This window comes from Ursus maritimus, unplaced genomic scaffold (genome assembly GCF_017311325.1).
Source record: "Ursus maritimus isolate PB19 unplaced genomic scaffold, ASM1731132v1 scaffold_5, whole genome shotgun sequence".
Taxonomy (NCBI): Eukaryota; Metazoa; Chordata; class Mammalia; order Carnivora; family Ursidae; genus Ursus; species Ursus maritimus.
The window spans coordinates 78407941-78427630 of record NW_024426663.1 but is presented as its reverse complement, the minus strand read 5'-3'; the positions used below and the strand labels follow the sequence as shown (position 1 = coordinate 78427630).

The window sequence follows — 19690 nt, the reverse complement described above, 5'->3', positions numbered from 1 at the left end:
AACATTATTGTAAGCAAGAGAAGACATTGTAGGTGAAATTGAAGCCTGCTCTATCAACCATCCCCAGTCCCTTTTTCTTCCTAACCCCCACCCTGGACTAACAAGTCTTATGAATTGAGTGTGTATCCTTCCAAGAAAAGTGAATATTTAACAGGACACACCAAGCTCACTGGTTTTAATAGCACGAATCAGATCCTTTTAATAGTGTTAACACATTACCACAGCATGGCAGAAGTCAGGTGCACACTAAGTGTTTATTGAATGAATTAAACATCATGCTGTTGAGTGACATTTCTGGAATAAGGAACCACTTCCAAGATGCAGGTCTCCAGGAACCAGGTCATGGTCGAAGGGAACTGGAACACCCATCTCCTTGTCTTCAAGTACCCTGATAATGGGCTTTGTGACACGGCACGTTGCTGAGCTCTATGGGGTCCTGAGCGGCTACTTTCTCTCGTTTTAGGTTGACTTCCCCAGAAATCTGGCCAAGTCTGTGACCGTGGAATAGAGATCAAGAAAGAGCCTGAGGAGGCCATCGCCACCTGCCGTGTGCTTCGAGGCCCGTCCCAGGGACGCCCAAGTGGGAGGAACAGCGGGCATTCTGTGTGTTCCGAGTAGATCCCAGTAGACCTTGACAGCTTCCACGTGCCTTGTACCCAAGTGCTTTGCTTAGAGCAGATACTGTTTCTCTGTGTCCTGAAGTTGCCAGAGGAGAAGGGAATCATTGTTTACACATGGGGATCAGAGCGGACTTTTCCACTACTGTGCAATAGAGACACAGCTCTCTTCAGAGTAACTGTGAACCTTTTTTTTTAACCAACGCTAGTTAGTTTTAAAAGACAAAATATTTATAATGATGATTGTATAGCTTTTAAGTTATTTTTCTAGTATGTGGCTTTCGATAGCCAAGATAACTCCCAGACCATGTACTCCCCCAGCCTCCTGGCAGGGGGGGCATTCATCTCAGATTTGAGCACAAGGCATTGCCCCTCTGGACTCCTTTCTCCTTTCCTGTCCTCTCTGGGCTGCCCCTGAATCCCATCCCGTGACATCAGGGAAGCCTCCCCACCATCTTCCTGTGCCTCCTGTAAATCCCTTCAAGATCTCAATGTCCTTCCACGGTTTCTTCTATAAATCCGTCTGACTCTCCAACTTCTATTAAATCTGATCATGGTTCTTTTGAAGCCCAGGCAGCATTCTGGTCCCTGCTCCTACCTATAGTCAAACAGCTTGAAATATCCCATGCAAGAGAGTAGTTTCAAGTGGGCCCCTTTGCCCTCTCTTTAAAAGCATACACAATCAAAATACTATGCAATTTTAAGACAATAAAGACACGTACAATTCTTTTTTGGCTTGTGTGTGTGGATTTTTGGTAATCTCATTCTTTAAGTGTCCTTGCTTGTTGAGGGCTCCTCAGAACAGGAAATCAGCAGTGTCCGGTGGGAGTGAGCCCTGGTTCTTGGTAGCCAACGGCACTGTGCCCACACCTGTGACCCGCATGCTTCTGGTGGGAGAATGAGGACTAGTTATTTTACAGGATGGAACAAACTGTAGGATATTTGGGACTCTTGGTTGAGTCCACTGAACAGCTGTCGGAGAGGGTTGGACCACGTGATGCCGTGTAAGATGGTTGCCCAGGACCCAAAGGCAGCATGCAGGGGTGAAACTCTCAAATCCGTACTTTTTTTCAAAAAAAGATTTTATTTATTTGAGAGAGAGAGAGAGAGAGTGAGAGATAGAGGACCAGCAGGGGAGAGAGGCAGAAGTGGTCTCCCCGCTGAGCAGGGAGCCCGATGCAGGACTCAATCTCAGGACACTGGGATCATGACCTGAGCCCAAGGCAGACACTTCACCGACTGAGCCACCCAGGCGCCCCTCAAATCCACACTTTTGATTTCCATGAGTCCATCACTGTCACCAGTTTTATTCATACAGTCAGGCAGGAAGGTATGAAGCCAGGGACAGAGTTGTGAAGGCTTGTGGGGTCAGAATTTAGGCTCCCAATGAAAGTAGCTATCCCAGATGGCTTGAATAGTGTCTTCATGACCACTACCCGGTGTGAGTGACTCTAATATACCATCAGACCTTTGTTCGGGATTACCTGTGGGCTACTCGGTAACTTGTCCATCCTTTTCTATGCCCTCCCCTCTGTCAAGGGGCTCAGCAACCTGGGAATTACATTTCCAAGTTAAAATTCCACCAGTGAGAAGCAGCACGGAAGATCTGGAAGGTAGTTAAGAAATCATACTATTTATTGAGGAATCACGTTACTTCTTTCTCCTCGGGCAGAAGCAGACAGAAGCATGGCTTCGGCAGAGAGGCGATCCTGCTATGGCCCTTAGCCCCAAAGCCCCCGCTGCAGCAAGGCTCCCTAGAACTCTCCCACCGTCCCGTACTCCGGGCAGGGGCAGCTGCCAGCAGTTTCCTGCAGCTCCTCTAGAATCCCACTTCTGAAGAGCTGGCAGGAGCCCAGGAACCCCGGTGGTATTCTCTGAGCCACGTCCTCCAGCCCTTCCCACAGATCCACCAGGGCGCAAGTCTTGCCGGAAACACCGGCACTCCTTTCTGTCTTTTTAACCAGACCGTGGTGGTCATTACGACTTCTGAGGTTAGGAGACCTTACAAACTAGCCAGAACATTTTTAGCTGGATGAGAACCAGAGGAATGCATCTCATTTCACAAGTGAGGCTTGGGCAACAGGGGGCTCTTCACACTTGGGCACTTAGCAAGACTGAGGTGTGGACCAGGCACTGGACGTGCGGCAGAAGGACGGTCAGAGGGAAGGGGCTGCCTCCTGCTCTCAGGGAAAAGCTGAGAACTTCTGTGAGGGACGCGCACGCCCTCAGCAGAGCGTCAGGGGAGAGACCCTTGGGAGCACATGGTGAAGACCGTCCTGGGCTTTTTGTCCTTGGTTTAAGAAGATGGGCCGATGGAAGTGGGGAGTCCTTATGATGGCCAGCTGTTTCTGGGGTCACACAGCTGCAGGATGGCTCAGCTCTGTCCACATCTGGTGCACAGCTGCCGTCCTGGGAGCGATCCGTCATCCTCCAAGGCATTCCCTTGTCATCCTGCTTCCCGTATCTCACGTCTTCCTTCTGAGTTTCCTTTGTCATTTTGGTGGAGTACATCCTTCTTGAGCAAAGGAGGCTGGGACTTAAACTCTTGAGACCTTGAGAAATAAATGACTTTATGCCTCACACAGGGCTGAGGGTTAGCTACATATAGAATTCTAGGTCACGAAAACATGTTTTCTTCAGAACTGTAAAGGTAATGCTCCCTGATCTTGTTCACAGCTTTGCAGTTGAGGGCTTCAAAATCACTTTGATGTAGGTAGACCTTTGTGTTTCCTTCTTTTTCTCCCCCTGTGTTCTCAAATGCCACAGAGAGGTGTCTTGGGTCTCTTCTCGTTTAGTGTTGATCTCAGGCTGGTACCTCCTGCCCCCTCAGTTCTGGGGGATTTTCTTGAATTACTTTTCTGTGGATTTCTTTCTGTTTTACGCCCCTCTTATTTTAGAGGCTGAAGCTTCTGGACTGGTTTCTCATTTCCTATCTTTTTTTAATTGAGTATCTTACCTTTTTGCTCTTCTAATGGGAGATTTGACGTATTCTCCCAATCTGTTTACTACTAAGAGTTTTCATTTCTGCCAATACGATTTAATTTCCAAGGGTTCTTTTTTTTCTCCGAATATATATATATATATATATATATATATATAATATTTTTAAAATGAACTACAGCCCATAGTTTATTCACATTTCCTTAGTTTTTACCTATTGTCCTTTTCTGCCATCTTTTCCCTGACATCACATTACATATCTCCTTAGGCTCCTCTTAGCTATGACCATTTCTCAGATTTCCTTTTTTTGAATGCTCTTGACATTTTTGAGGACCACTGGTGGGTATTTTCTAGAATGTTCCCCAACTGGGATCGTCTGATGCTTTCGCATGGTTAGACTGGGGTTGTGTGTTTTGGGGAGGAAGACCCCAGAAGCAAAGTGCCATTATCATTGCTTCATATGCAGGGGGGTATATGCTGTCAACATGTCTTATCACTATTATGTTAGCTTGGTCACCTGTGTGAGGTAGTGCTTGTCAGGTAGTCTGATTTTTCTCTTTCCATACTGACCTCTTTGGAAGGAAGTCACTGTGCCCACCCCCACGGAGTGAGTGGAGAGTTATGCTTCACCTTCCTGAGAGGGGATTGTCTACATAAATTATTTGGAATTCAGTACAGACTCGCCTGTTCTTTCCCCATATACGTTTTCATTTATTAAATCGTTTAGTTCTATTAGTATGGACTCATGGATATTTATTTTATGCTGAGTTATAACCCAATATTGTTATTTATTTTATTGCTCGGATGGTCCCGGCTATGACCATTGAGAGCCCTTTCAGTTAACTCTTGTGTCCCTTTGACACACCCACCTGTGTGTGTGCGTGTGTGTGTGTGTGTGTGTTATAAGCACTTCCTTATTTTCTTGCACTCTAGCCTCCTCTTGTGTATCTTCTGTCCCAGCCCTAGACTCAGCCATTGCTGATTTGGGACCCCTGGTTTCCTTCGTTGGAGAATGGTCAGTAGAAAACAACTCCTGGGCTCTGGGTGTGCTTTTCCTGCTGGGGTGTCGCCACTTCGAGGCCATCTCAGCTGAGAGAGCGAGGACATAGAGGTGGGCTAAATATCTTTTTAATGGCTTCAAGGATGCGAGACTTTCATTCTCTCTGAAGCTGGCAATATATTTTTTCTTTTAGAATTTCCTTTCTTTTTCACTATAGTCTCTGTTTCTTTCAAGATAGCTTTTTTGGTTGTTTTAGTTTTGTGGGGTTTTTTGTTTTGGGGTGTTTTATTTTGTTTTGTTTGGTTTTTGCCACATGACCTTAGTTGTCTGGTCAGATTCCAGGTGGGGGAAAGTCCTGAGCATATGGTGGGGCCCGTTGATGCTGACATTCACTGCTGGGTAATCTAGGGGAGTCTGCGGTGGCAGGGGTGGGGGCGCAGAGGTCAGGTCTTTGCTTTAGGTTTTCAGGCTGGTCTGACTTCCAGAGAAGAGTTTCCAGTCCCTTGCCTGACAGCAAGGGTCCAGTTGCTGGTGCTCAGGGGGATGCCTGCAAAAGGGGGGCTGAGGGCCACTGCATTCAGCACCCATGCCCTCTTTCTTATGATCAGAGAATAAGCCCCCAGCCTTCCGCCTTTCCCAACTGTTTCTGCCCTTTCTCCTGCCATGTCTTCACGAGTCTGACTGCCCAGCCCAGGGGTGGGAACCTCTGCCCAAGGAGCCCACCAGAGTCCTCCTCCTCCGGGGATTTTCAAACTTGATTTGGGACAGAGGGTCTGCCCCCCTTGGGTGGTGCAAGAGCAGAAGGTGACATGGGGAGAAGGAAGCTGACCCAGAGGAGAACAGGGTGTGATGAAGAGTTTGCCCATAGCTTCCAAGGCTCTGGCCAGGCTGCAGTCCCAGGGCCAGCTCCACCCATTCTCTCCCAGGTGTTACAATGCAAGAAGCTCCCAACAGGTGTCCCCATTGGGTTAAGTGCAGTTTGGCTTTCTCTAGCACACAACAGAAGCAGACTTGACTCGCATCCCCTGGTACATTGGATCCTGGTCAGGGTTGGGGAGAAGATGGGGAGGGCATGGGGGAGTGGAGGGGGAGCAGGCAAGGTGAGGGAGCAGAGGAGGCCAGCACGAGGACACTCATTGTTCCTGTGTGCACAGCCTATGCCCTGAACTCGGTACTTCTCTCCTTGAATTCTCACAGCATCCCCAGCAGGCAGGGGTCACCACCCATGCCCATTCCCCATGGAACTGAGGCTCAGGGAAACAAACCTCTTGCCCAAAAGAGCATAGCTCAGTGGAAAGCCCAACTGGAACCCAGTCAAGACAAGTCAAGAATGGACGATGAGATTGGAGCCATGGAAACCTGTCAGCACCGTAACCCCTGGACCAGCCTCCAGTGTCCCCGGGCACCCCCAGGCCAAGGAGTGGAGCCTGAGCTTTTCTTCCTTCCCTCCTATGTGCTCTTCTCCCATGTGGGGCAGGGAAGTGGGCAATGTCTGCCAGGTGGGCAGTATCTGCCAGCTGTGCCATCAAGGAGCCAAGTCAAAGGCAGGGAAGGGAGGAGCAGTGAGGTCTCAGGAAGAACAGCCAACGGCCTTCATGTCAGAGGGTACACAGTCAGGGCTGCAGAGCTGAAGGGGACAGGAAAGGGGGAGGTGATAGAAGGCAGGTGGGCAGCCCAGATGCAGGTTCAATACAGCCTTCCTCTCAGCAGGCGGGTGAGCAGGCCAAGGCCAGAGGTCACCCCTCCAAAACTCACGCCAGGAACCATGGCATCCTCCTTGACTCCTTCTTCACTCTCCTCCTCCACCCCCGTCCACCCCACATCCCACCTCTAAGATTGACCATTCTACCTCTTAAACAGACTTCTTTTCTTTACATCAATTTTTTAGTTTAATTTACATACGTTAAAAGTCACCCTTTTTTAGGTGCCCAGTTCTGAAGTCGGATAAACATACAGTGATATGACCACCATCAGAATTAAAATATAGAGTATACCCATCATCCCCGCAAATTCCCTCCTGGCCCCTGGTGATCCTCCCTGCCCACTCCCCCTGCCCCCAACCTCGACCTTTGGCAACCACTGACCTACTCTTGCTTTTTCCAGAATGTCCCATAAACAGAATCATAGGGGACGTAGCCTTGTTTGGCTTCCTTCCCTTAGCATGATGTGCTGGGCGCTCTTCCATGTCGTGCAGCCGTCAGGTCAGCGTCTTTAATTGCCAGGTGGTATCCCACCGTGTGGCTGCTTCCACCCATTGGGCTACATACGGGCATGTGTTGTTTCTGGTTTTTGACTGTTGGGAATAAAGCCGCTACGTTTATGTCCAGCTCTTTGCGTGGACATGTTTTTATATCTCTCGGATACATGGCCGGGAACAGGACTGCTGGGTGGTATGAAAGGGGTACGTCTGATGTCACCAGAAATCGCCAAACTGTTTTCCAAAGCGGGTGCGCCATTCTGCTTTCCCACCAGCAGGGGATGAGAGTTCGAATTGCTCCACGTCGTCACCACCGGTGTTGTCTGTCTTTTTTATTACAGCCATCCTGGCAGCTGGGTAGTGGCGGCTCACTGTGACGTTTCATGTCCCTCAAGTATTGAAGCAGTTTTAAAATAGGTCCTTCCTCTTGACACCTGCCCCAGGCCAGGCCTCATCTTCTCTTACAAGGGCCTTTGCAATAGCTCCCTAACTGCTCTTGTGAACGTAAGCTCCTCATCCCCGAAACTTCATGGGCTCTAGTGATCTTTCTAAAATAAATACCTCAGCACGTCATTCACCTCCTTCCTTAACACCCCTCAACAGCTGCCCTTTCCCTCCACAGACGGGCCCCTACCCCACAATGCCCCAAGGGCCAGCAGGTAAGGGCTGATGAAGTCATGGCCAGACATGGGTCATAGGAGTGGTAGGGACTATGGTGATCTAGGGGCCTCCCCTCAAGGGGCAGCAGCCACTCAGTTCCAGGTGGCCACTGCCTTCTGGGAATGCGGGCCCCATGATGCCAGAGCTTTCAACTGTTCAAGAGAAACCAGCAATTGAGATTTTTCAAGTGAAAGCCCAGTTTTCAAATGTTGGCAACTAAGTCAATTTAAAAACAAACAAACTGGGCTAAACAAAGTGTATCGGTGAACTGAAGTGAGCCCATGGGTCTCCAGTCTGCAGCGCCTGTCCGCCTCAAGGCCCTACTGACCCTCCAGTCCACCTCTCCCCACCTCCAGCAAGACCAGGTGACCCTGGATTTCCTGAACACAGCATGCAGGTGCTTACTTCTGAATCTTTGGGTCCCGGTGCCCTTTCTGTCTAAACCACTGCCCTAGCACCTTCCTGCTAGCTTTCCAGCCTCAGCTGGGGATTCCTCCTATCCCGGAGCCCTTCCTCAACTATTTCTCCCCGCCCTGCAGGCTAGGTCAGCTGCCAGCCATGCTCACCTGTGCAACACCCTCCCCGCCTCCCCACCCCTCACTTCATGTGGACTCTACCAAAATTCTGTGCATTCTTCCCAGCATGGACTAGACCCTTCCCCACCTCATCACCTCAGCTCTGTGCCTGTAAATACTCACTGTATTTCATAAACCAGAAAACGCAGAATCCTTTTAGAAAACTATAGGTGTGTGTATGTGCACAATGACTTTAGGGACTCACTTTTCATGGGGTGAGTGTTGTAAACTTGGCTGAAGTGTGTAGGAATGGGTGCCCCTTCCTAATCTAGGGGGAAGCGTCCATGCATGCTCCTTAGTGAAAGGACAGCTCTGACAGTGGGGCTCTACTATTCTCCCATAATCCTTGATGATAGCAATTTATGGCTCCCTGTTTCCTCTTGTGCACCTGGGGCAGGGGGCGGGTGAGGCTGATGTGAGGACCCGTGTGGGCAGGAACCCACCAGGTGGGCCCTCCTTCACTGAGATCACACGCAGGAGCTACCATTTCAAGCAAGGATGGGCCATACTCTGTTTTAGAAAACTCCCTCTGGTGGCCGAGGGAGGGGGTGGCCTAAGGGAGGACGCCCGTGGCTGTGGCTGGGTCCTCTACCCCACTCCTCCTTAGGCCCTGGTGCCCTCAGCCTGGCCCTGCATCACAGGCTTCCTCCCCAAACTCTGCCACCACCCTCCATGCCTCCCAGCCCCTTGACCTCCCGCTCTGCAGGGTCCTGCTTCCTCCTCCCCATTTGTCCCCTGCCCTGATCACCCAGCGGGCTCTGGCACGCTGTGAAGTCTACTTCTCCTCCACAGCCCCACATTCTCCCGGTCGCCAAAATGTGCACCGCCCCCCACCCTATCCACGACCTCTGATCCTTTTTCAGTGTGTCCAGCTTCCTTGCCTCACTTTCAGCTTTGCTTATTCAAACGCAAGTCTGGCAACAGGCAATACCCTTGCCTCTCCCATCGTTTCACACGACCCAGGCCTGGGTCGACCGAGGGCCCAGAGGGTTGCAGGAGTTGGCTCAAAAGAAGGTAAGGGTCAACGGACCCCAAGCCCTAGGGGGACCTCAGCACTGCATTCCGTACCCCCCCCCCATTTAAAACCTTGCCTTTTTCTGAGTCAGAGGTTTGACCACCGGTCCCCTCCTCCATTCTGTCAGGGACCCGCGGGGACACCCGTCTGCACGCGGCCATCTCCTCGCACTCCGCTTCCCGACTTCTGGCCGCTCATAGCAAGCCGCAGGGTCCAAGACCCCTGCCTCTCCTCCTGCCTCTCCTCCCTCCCCACTCCCTCGCCGCCTGAGTCTCCACGTCCTTCCGGGGGCCACCCCACGCCGGGTTCCTGGACGCCGGACGCCAAGGCCCGGTCTCCCCCTCGTCCCCGCCCGGAGCTCTCCCCCGAACGGGCCGGCTCCGTTCCCCTACTGGCCGCCTCTCCGGGGCCACCCTGCACCTGCAGTCCAGAGGGTCCGGCTCTCGGTCCGCCGGTCGGCCCTCTCCGCCGCCTCCCGGCTCCGCTTCCGGCCGCTGCCCCGCGGGCCGGGTGCTGGGGATGGCGGAGTCAGCACGCGTACGGAGCCGGGCCTGCGTCCCCAGGCCGCAGGGCGCCCCGCACAGGCCGGAGCAGCTGTGCTGCCGCTGGGCGCCGAGCCGCGCCGGACCCCGCACGGAGACTCCGGCTCCGCCCGACGCCCCGCCCACGCCTCCCGTCACGACCCGCCCCCCGGCGCGATTGGCCTCGCCTGCCCGGCTCTCCGCGCGCTGATTGGTGGGTGCGCGGGTCGGTCAGGCCGGGCGCCGCGGCGGCGGCGGCGGCGGCGGCGGAGGAGGAGGAGGAGAAGGGAGCCGGACCGGAAGGGTCGAAGCGCCCCGGCGCCCCTCACACCCACTGCGGCGGCGGCGGCGGGGCGGAGCGGAGCCGGGCGGGGAGGCCGGCCGAGCCCCGGACAGCGGAGCCGCTAGCGACCAGTGCGCAGCGCCGCCAGTCCGCCCGCCCGCCCTCTCCCCCTGGCGCGGCGGCTGGGAGGCGAGGTGAGCAGGGCGGGCGGGCGAGGCCTGGCGGGGGCTGCTCGAGCGGGCCCCGCCGGGGAGGGGCGGCGGGAGGGCCGCGCGGCCGCGGTCTGCAGGGCTGGGGGGCGCGGGGCCGCGGGGCCAGGGGCTGCGGAGCGGGCCGGGCTCTGTGGGGGCTCAGGCGGCCCCGGCTGCCTCCCCTGCCCTCCGGGCTGCCGCAGTCGCCCCCTCCCGCCCGGCTGTCAGCAGCCAGGGGCTGCGGGCCCGCTCCCTGGCCTGGCTCAGGTAGACGTGCCGTGGGGTCTGTGGACGCCATTCCTCCAGATCGAGGGGCACGCAGTTGCACACCCGCGCCGGGATGCTCGGGATCCCGAGTCTGGTTCCCGCGACCTTGGCCAAGGCACTGACCCTCGCTGTTCCTCTGTTTTCCCCTAGGGAAAGTGGGGAAATGTCTACCCTTTTGGACAGGATTGTTGTCAGTCTGTGTGAATGTGTGTGAAAGCGCCTGGGCAGGAGCCCGGGCTCATATGTGGGAAATTGGGCGGGATCCTGCCCCATGCTGGTGTGAGTAGGACAGAAACCCCCTCCCCATCCGCCCAGAGACCCCCATCCCCGCGCTCCTCCAGTGCCTAGTCATTGCACATTCAGTGCCTAGCAGTGTCAGAGCGGGCCCTGCCCACCTCCCCTACCACTCCCACCACCCAGAGCTCTGCTCTCCAGTCCCACCCATCGTCTCTTCTGTCTCAAAGGTGCAGCCCCGTTTACCTCGGGACCTTTGCACTTCTGTTTCCAATGCTTGGAGCTGTCTCCGGTATCTGCACAGCTGGCTCCTTCTGGTCAGATGTCTCATTTTCCACGAGGCCTTCCTTGACCACTGTCTTTCTCCCCTTAGTCATCCTCTCTCATTATTTTGTTTAATTTTCTTTCTAGCATTCACTCTGGTTTGAAACGACTCTGTTGGTTTGTCTGTTGATTTTGTTTCCCCTACTAGGATGTAGCTTTTTGAAAACAGGTAGTTGTCTGATTTGTCCGCAGCGTTATCCCCAGTGCTTAAAAGGCACACAGTAAGTATTCAGTGGTATCAGTTCAGTGAACGAATGAATGACCCTGCCTGCTGTTGCTTCTGCTCTGTCAGTTTATTTAGTGACTTCTGACTAACTTGTGAAATATGTAAGCAGATGGAAGCTTGTTCTCATTTTGCAAAACATTTTAATGTCCTTGACCCCTTTATTTGGTAACTGTCAGAACAAGCTGTGATATAAAATTTTACATTTTTGTAATATTTTAGCTCTAATTTCCTTCCACACATTCAGGAGGCAGTTACTGAATTCTGCGTTATCTAGGTCAGGCTTTCTGCTGGGCCCTGGGGACACAAAGGCAGTAGCAACAGGGTCCCTTCCTCCAGAGAGCCAGAGAGCCCAGTAGAGGCGGCAGACATGTGGACAGGTTAGTGCCAGGACAGTGTGATGCTTGCTGTACTGGAGGGGCTGCACTTTGGAAATGTGGAGGAGGTGACAGGTGGTGCTAGAGTTGGACCTTGAAGGGTGATGAGAAATTGGCCAGGCAGGGGAGAGGCACAGAAGGGGGGGAAAGGGCAGGGCGAAGGAAGGACATTCGGCCAGTGTGGGGTCAGAAATGAGCCTGCAGGGTGGTGGGGACCCTGGAAAACCAAACCTCACCCCACAATCTTAAAAAAGAAGTCAGAACTCTACATTGTATTTCTGTGCTCCTGATTCTCAAGTGTTGGCAGTAGCTAATTTTTGAACAATTTTAATGCTCTGAGCCATGCAAAATTCATTTAGCTTGGTTGCAGGACTGTCGGATCTCCAGGGCAGGGTATGTAGGAGGGAAGAGCAGTGATGAGCTGAAAAGGTAGCCCAAGGCCAGGGGAGCTGGGTCCTGTTTGTCCAGGTACTCTCACTTCATTGTCACTGGAGCCCCATGAGTAACAGCTGTGAAACCCATTTCCACAGAGAAGGACGTGGAGGCTCCCAGAGTTTCAGCAGTCGGCTTCATAGCAGGCAGCTTGGAAAGTGAAATTTGAACCCAGGTCTCCCCCCAGATAAGCATCCTTTCCTGGGTGCCTCAGCTCTGACTGTTCTCTTCTGGCTTTTAATTTGTTCTGAAAGAATAACATCCAGTCTAGATGTTTTCCTTCATTTAACGCCCCACCTTTTTTTTTCCCAAAAGGATCCTGCAGGGTTAAAAGTAGTCCTATTTTGGCATAGTCTTCTCTGGGGAGCTTTGATATTCCTGAGGATTAAGTTTTTGGGATGCCAAGACAGACTAAAATGTGTTTAAAATAAGTGTTGGAGGGCATATTCAATTTGTCTGTTTAAAATAAAATGTTCTTAATTTTCTGGATAAAGAAAAGTGCCAAATGAATCAATTAACAGTGAGTAAAGCAGTTGTTTTCGTGATGCATAAGGTAAAACAGAAACCACATTTTCTTAGCACTTGATTTGGCACTAAGGCAGCTATCTGTGGTTTAAATATGTAGCTATACTTCTCCACGGATGAAGAAGGTGATTTTTTTTTTACATCATTTTCTTGAAGAATAATTAAATTTGCATTTGGCCTTTTGTGATTGCCTGAACTAGTTTCAAGGTCAGTCCTTATTTTAACTGTTTATTACGAGAACTTTTAAACAGAGACAAAATTAAACGATAGTATCCAGCTTCCACGGTTATCAGCTCCTGGCCCATCTTGTTTCACCCCCAAATTATTTTCAAGCAAAACCTAAATATCATGTCATTTCATCCATGAATATTTCAGTATCTATCGCTAAAAGATAGGGACTCATTTAAACTTGGAAATGCAATAATTCCTTCATATACTCAAATAACCAGTCACTATTGAAATTTCCAGTTGCCCCAAACATTTTATGGCTCTTTAACAGTTTGTTTACTGGAATCAGGATCCAGATAAGGTCCATACATTGCGATTGGTTGATACATATCTTAAATTTCTTTTAATCTGTAGATTCCCCCTCTGTTTCTTTTTCTTTGTTTTCCTCGTAGTTTATTTGTTGAAGCAATTGGTTATTCTGTAGCATTTCCGTGGTTGGGGTTTTACTGACTGCATCTCTGCAGTGTAATTTAACATGTTTCTCTGTATTTCCTGAAAATTCGTAGTTAACTGTAGATGTGGCTTGGTCAGATTCAGGATACCCTAGCCAGGGTGCTCGCTTCCATCTCGACACAGGTAGGCCCATGCTGCTAACGTCACAGCGTTATGTTATGCTCAGTGCCCAGACCCATTGATTCACTAGGGGTTGTATTAATTGGGAGACAAGTTTACATATCTCTTGCACAACGAAAGTTCATTGTTCTAGATTTTGTATTGGCCTTTGCATTGCCAGTTAAAATATTTTTAATCGATATCTCAAATCCTCTTTGGACAATGCTGGGGTATAAATTAATAGATAGAAAAATAATGAGCAAGTGTAGTCACCGTTTTAACATAGGACTTCCTTACAGCTAAAGAAGCTTACTAAACATTTGAAGGTGAAATTCAACAAATTTGATTTTATTTAATGTATTTGGGGTTTTTTTTTTTGTTTTTTTGTGTGTTTTTGGTCCCATACAATACTCCATTCTCCCTCTCTGCCCCCAGCTAATTTTACTTTAGTATCTTTCTTAAGCAAAGACTGCACACTCTAAAACTTTTCAGAAATAGTAATACTGGATTCCAAGGATACATGGATGACAAATGAGATAGTTACTTTTTTCTTAAAAATGAGGCATTAATAAATCCAGGTAATAAATCCACCAGCTCTGATTCTAAAATCAAAATCCATTTCACCAACTCTTAACTAGACTCTCAGAAACATAGCACCTCTTACAAAGCAGATGTCTTCAACAAATGTCCTGAAACGTCACCTGCCGGCCACAACCTTGGATGAAAATTCTGTGCCCTGCCTCCTGTCTGTTGTCTCGGACCGAGATGCTCACCCAGTAATGGCCGTGTCATCAGTTCTCCCCCTTACCAGATTTTAGTTCACACTTTCAGAATGCAAACGTTTGTTTGGGGGAGCAGTAAATAGCATGGGTGTGGTCAGCTGACTTAGAGACCTTGCCCTGTGCTGGGCACTGTGCTCTCTGTCCCCTGAGTCTGATTTTAGGCTCCTCCCTGTTTTACAGATGAGTGTAGTCCAAGATTGTCCAGCTAAGTGGCAGGCCCGTTGCCCTCTGACCCCAGAGTCCCAATCTGTTTTTTTTAAATAGGTATCTGTATTGTGCTATTATGTGTCACAATTATGTATCTAAAGAGAAAATCTAGAAATCCTAATCCAGACAGTGATTTTGACAATTCTTATAAGAAATATTCACTCTAAATACTATGATTCAGAAGTAATACATGTTTTTTCTTTTTACTTTTTGGCCCCCTTCACCCATTTCTCCTACCCCAACCCCATCTCTGGCAACCACCAATCCGTTCTCTTTATTTATAAGGTTGGTGGTTTTCGTTTTGTTTTTTTTTTTTATATCCCTCATATAAGAGAGGTCATGCAGTATCTATCTTTTTTTTCAAGATTTTACTTATTATTTGTGAGAGCAAGCAAGCATGTGCGCAGGAGCAGGGGGAGGGAGAAGCAGACTCCCCGCTGAGCAGGGAGCCTGATGCAACACGGGGTGTGATCCCAGGACCCTGGGATCATGATCAGAGCCGAAGGCAGACGCTTAACCAACTGAGCCACCCAGGTGCCCCAGTATTTGCCTTTCTCTGTCTGACTTCTTTCACTTCGCATAATACCCTTGAGGTCTGTCTATATTGTCATAAATGGCAAATTTCCTTCTTTTATGTAATATTCGATTGTGTAGGTAGGTAAACCACATCTTCTTGATCCACTCACCCATTGATGGACACTAGGTTGTTTCCACATCTTGGCTGTTGTAAGTAATGCTAGAGTGAACATGGGGGTGCAGATATCTCTTCAAGTTAGTGTTTTGTTTCTTTGGATAAATATCTCGAAGTGGAATTGCTGGATCAAATGGTAGCTCTATTTTTAATATTTCGAGGAACCTCCATACTGTTTTGCCTATAAGCTGCCCCCGTTTACATTCCCACCAAGAGAGACAAGGGTTCCCTTTTCTCTACATCCTCGCCGACACTTGTCATTTCTTGTCTTTTTGATATTATCCATTCCGTGGGCCTGAGGTGAAATGTCACTGTGGTTTTGATTTGCGTTTCCCTGATGATTAATGATGTTGAGCATCTTTTTATGTACCTGCTGGCCATCTGGATGTCTTCTTTGGAAAACTGTCTATTCAGATCTTCTGCACATTTTTTTAAGTCAGATTGTAGTTTTTTTTTAAGATTTTATTTATTTATTTGAGAGAGAGCCCATGAGCAAGGGTGGGAGGGAGGAGTGGAGAGAGAGAGAGAGAGGGAGAGAGGGAAAGAATCTCAAGCAGACTCCCTGCTGATCGCGGAGCCACATGCAGGGCTCGATCCCATGACCCTGAGATCAGGACCTGAGTCAAAACCAAGAGTTGGATGCTCAACCCACTGAGTCACCCAGGTGCCCTGGATTGTTTGTGTTTTTTTGCCATTGAGTAAATGCTTATATATTTTGGATATTAGCCCCTTATCAGATAGATGATTTGCAAATATTTTTCCCATTCTGTAAGTTGCCTTTTATTTTGTTGATGGTTTCCTTTGCTGTGCAGGGGCTTTCTAGTTTGATGTAGTCCCGCTTGTTTATATTTGGTTTTGTTGTTTGTTGCCAGGTTAAAAAAATCCATTGTCAAGACCAATGTCCAGGAGCTTACCGCCTGTTTCCTTCTAGGCATTTTATGGTTTCAAGATTTATGCTCAAGTCTTTAATCCATCTTAAGTTAATTTTTGTGTATACTGTAAGAGTGGTTGAGTTTTATTCTTTGGCATGTGGCTGTCCGCTTTTCCCAGCACCATGTACGGAAGAGACTGTCCTTTCCCCGTTGTATATCATCGGCTCCTTTGTCATAAATTAATCAACCCTATCTATGGGTTTATTTCTGGGCTTTCTATTCTTCCATTGATCTGTGTTGTCTGTTTTCATGCCCATACCATACTGTCTTAAATACTAGAGCTTTATAATACTTAATTACTATAGCTTTGAAATCAGGGAGCTTGATGCCTCCAGCTTTGTTCTTCTTTCTTTCTTTCTTTCTTTTTTTTTTTAAAGATTTTATTTATTTATTTGACAGAGATAGAGACAGCCAGCGAGAGAAGGAACACAGGCAGGGGGAGCGGGAGAGGAAGAAGCAGGCTCATAGCAGAGGAGCCTGATGTGGGGCTCGATCCCAGAACGCCGGGATCACGCCCTGAGCCGAAGGCAGGCGCTTAACCGCTGTGCCACCCAGGCGCCCCTTGTTCTTCTTTCTTAAAATCACTCTGGCTATTCAGAGTCTTCTGTAGTTCCATACAAATTTTAGGATTATTGGGGCGCCTGGGTGGCATAGCGGTTAGGCGTCTGCCTTCGGCTCAGGGCGTGATCCCGGCGTTATGGGATCGAGCCCCACATCAGGCTCTTCTGCTATGAGCCTGCTTCTTCCTCTCCCACTCCCCCTGCTTGTGTTCCCTCTCTCGCTGGCTGTCTCTATCTCTGTCAAATAAATAAATAAAATCTTAAAAAAAAATTTTAGGATTATTGCTTCTATTTCTATGGAAACTGGAATTTTGATAGGAATTGTATTGAATCTTTCAATTGCCTTGGGTAGTATGGACATCTTAACAAGATTGATTTTTCCAATCCATGAACACAGAATATCTCTCCATTTATTTGTGTCTTTAATTTTTTCCATTAATGTTTCCTGGTTTTCAGTGTAGAGGTCTGTCACCTCCTTGTTTAAAGTTATTCTGTTCTTTTTGGTGCAGTTGTGAAAGCGTCATTTAATTTCTCTTTCTGAGGGTTCACCAGCGTATAGAGACACCAAAGATGTTTGTGCGTCGAACGTGTATCGTGCATCTTTACAGAATGTGTTTTATTCTAACAGTTTTTTGGTGGAGTCTGCCCAGGAGCCTGCCCTCCGACTCCAGAGCCCTGACGCTAACTAACCACGGCACCCCACTGCCCCAGCATGTTTCTTCTCCCGCTTAGTTTTGCCTTTAACAGACATTTACTGGGCACCCACTGTGTAATTAGTAGAGGATTAGGAAGCGAATCAGACACATTTTCTGCCCTTAAGGGGCTCACGGAGTACAAGTGGAGAGAGACGTGCGACGCAGTATCAAAGGGAGAGGTTGTGGTGCCAAACGTGGGGGCGTGCCCAGCACTTGTGTGCACTAGATTTGGAAGGAGCATGAAGGTTGGCCAGGAGAACAGAATGGGGAGGGGAGTCTCTTCAGGCAGATGAAACAGCTCAGGAAGAGGCCCGAAGGTGTGTGGGAAGCCGGCGCGTCAGCTGGGGTCTCAGGTGAGAGTGGGCCGCGGGTCCTGTGACCTCCTCTGCTGTGCTAAGGGTTAGAGCTTTATTCTGCAGGCGGTTGGTCACTATCAAAGCAATTGAAGCCAGAGAGCAGTATGACCACTGCGCATGTGCAACAAATCTCTCTCTCTCTCCCTCGCCCCCCCCCCTTAATTCCTTATTTTGAAATCTAGGTTCATAAGAAATTGTAAAAATAATACAGAGCGTTCCCATGCATCCTTCACCCAGCTTCCCCCATTGGTTGTGTATTTACATAACCGCAGTACAACATCAAAGCTAGGAACGTGACGTTGGTGCACTGTGTGTGCACAGTGCTGTGGCGTTTTATCACATCAGAGAGGTATAAACACCACCACACCGTCAGGATACAGAACCGTTTCGTCATCCCAGAGATCTCCCTTGTGCTACCCTTTACAGCCACACACACCCCCCCCCCCCCCCCCCCCACTCCCCACCATTCGTAAGCCTGGCAACCACTGATCTGGTCCACAGCTCTGTAATTCTGTCATTTCAAGAATGTTGTGTAAATGGAATTATACCGTACGGACCTTTGGAGATTGGCTTTTTCTCTTAAGGATAATGCCCTTGAGATCCACCCAGGTTGTTGAGGGGATCAGTGGTTAGTTCATTTCTCTTGCTGACTGGTGTTCCATAGTACGGATGGACAGCACTTTGCTTAACCGTTCACCCACTGAAGGACACCTGGATTGTTTCCAGTGTTGAGCTGTTAAAAATGTAGGTTCTGGGGCGCCTGGGTGGCTCAGTCGTTGAGCGTCTGCCTTCGGCTCAGGTCATGATCCCAGGGTCCTGGGATCGAGCCCCACGTTGGGCTCTCTGCTCTGCTGGGAGCCTGCCTCTTCCTCTCCCACTCCCCCTGCTTGTGTTCCCTCTCTTGCTGGCTGTCTCTCTCTCTGTCAAAGAAATAAAATCTTTAGAAAAAAAATGTAGGTGCTATGAGCACCCATGTACAGTTTTGTTTTGTTTTTAAGATTTTATTTATTTGTTAGGGAGAGCATGAGGCAGGGGGCAGAAGGAGAAGCAGACTCCCTACTGAGCGGGGAGCCCAGTGTGGAGCTCAGTCCCAGGACCCCGGGATCATGACCTGAACTGAAGACAGACTCTTCACCAACTAAGCCACCCTGGTGCTCCCCCGTGTAGTTTTTTATGCAGGCAGATCTCCCTTTCTAAATAGCCTGTGTGCAGTGGTTTGGAGGTGGCAGGAATGGAGGCCGGGAAGGTACTTGGGCGGTTGCCATGTCGAGGGAACACTGAGAATGCCCTACCCAGAGCACGGGGAGTTGGGGGTGAGGAGGGGGAACGGACAGGCCTTGGGTACCTTCAGGGGGCCTGTGGGGAGGAGTCCTCAGTGGACCCTTCCTTCGGATCCAACCATGGGTGCTGTGATCACCAAACATGAGTGGTCGTCCTTTATTGTAGTTTGTAGTGTGATTAATGAACTGATGTCCAGAAGGATGACTCTGACATGCTGTAAGGCTCTTGATCATCAAAGAAAGATGAAGTTGTTGTGCTGTGCCATTTTTGATAAGAATTAAGGAGGAAAAAAGAAAATTTGATTAAAAACTTCAGTAGCAAGTATTGAAACTAAGAGGGTGATTATGAAAATCCGCTTTTAATCACAGCAGTCAGTTAATTTAGACATTGCGTGTCCTGGGTATTCTGAACCATTCGTGTGGTCGAAGGTTGGCCTGAGTCTGTGGATGACTGACTCACCGTCGTCAGAAGAAAGTATCTTGGTGGAGTGAAGCCAGCAGGATGAGATGTAAAGACCTGTGTTTTTTCCTGGCCTGGTCCTGATCAGCCCTTGGCCACATTCCCTCACTTTCTAAATACAGTGAGAGATATTAATTAGAATGGTGTATTGGGAAGGCCATGAATAGTGTCGTCAGACACACCTAAATTGAGATGCGGGCCTTGCCACTCTCCATCTGGGGATCTGGGCAGCTCCCTCACTGTCTTCTAGCTCTTGTCCTCATCTGCGGAGTGGGGGCAGTGCTGCTCCCCTGACGGGCTGTGAGGGGGGCCTTTATAACCCTGCAGCTCAGAGCCTGGCCCACCCTCCTGCCTCCAGTCTTGGCTGTCCCAAACCTACCCTACATTTAGGTCTCAGCTTTTCATTTAAAAGGGTTTAATTTGTTGTGGCTTTTTTAAAATGTGAAATATGTGCATGACTAAAAAAAAAACCAACAGAAAGTTACAATGGGAAGAGTGAAAGTCTCATTTCCCCGTGTCTTTGCACTTGCTAGCGTGTTGTGTGCGTGTGGACGGGGCCCTTCCCA

The 19690-nt window shown here is 49.5% G+C and overlaps 2 protein-coding genes and 1 long non-coding RNA gene across 7 annotated transcripts in view; 2 read left to right on the top strand and 1 right to left on the bottom strand.

Moving 5' to 3' along the window:
- Window positions 1-1346, top strand: part of GFPT2 (glutamine-fructose-6-phosphate transaminase 2) — a 41703-nt gene extending 40357 nt beyond the window's left edge. For both annotated transcript variants that reach the window (XM_040622642.1, XM_040622641.1), the window contains exon 19: window positions 464-1346. In XM_040622642.1, the coding sequence (XP_040478576.1) occupies window positions 464-508 (45 nt within the window). In that variant the 3' untranslated portion in view covers window positions 509-1346. The remainder of the gene's footprint in view (window positions 1-463) is intronic.
- On the bottom strand, window positions 998-9595 carry LOC103679992. Of its 2 annotated transcripts, none has more exons than XR_005832594.1 (2): window positions 9425-9595; window positions 998-1504 (listed from the first exon to the last, which is right to left on the bottom strand). It is a non-coding gene; the product is annotated as an uncharacterized LOC103679992 (long non-coding RNA). The 2 variants fall into 2 exon arrangements; XR_573044.1 differs by lacking the exon at window positions 9425-9595 and adding an exon at window positions 2102-3596.
- A 290-nt stretch (window positions 9596-9885) lies between these two features.
- Window positions 9886-19690, top strand: part of MAPK9 (mitogen-activated protein kinase 9) — a 49248-nt gene continuing 39443 nt past the window's right edge. For 2 of the 3 annotated variants that reach the window (XM_040622638.1, XM_040622640.1), the window contains exon 1: window positions 9886-10002. The gene's annotated coding sequence lies outside the window, so the exon portion shown is untranslated. The remainder of the gene's footprint in view (window positions 10003-19690) is intronic. The other variant, XM_040622637.1, reaches the window with a different exon arrangement.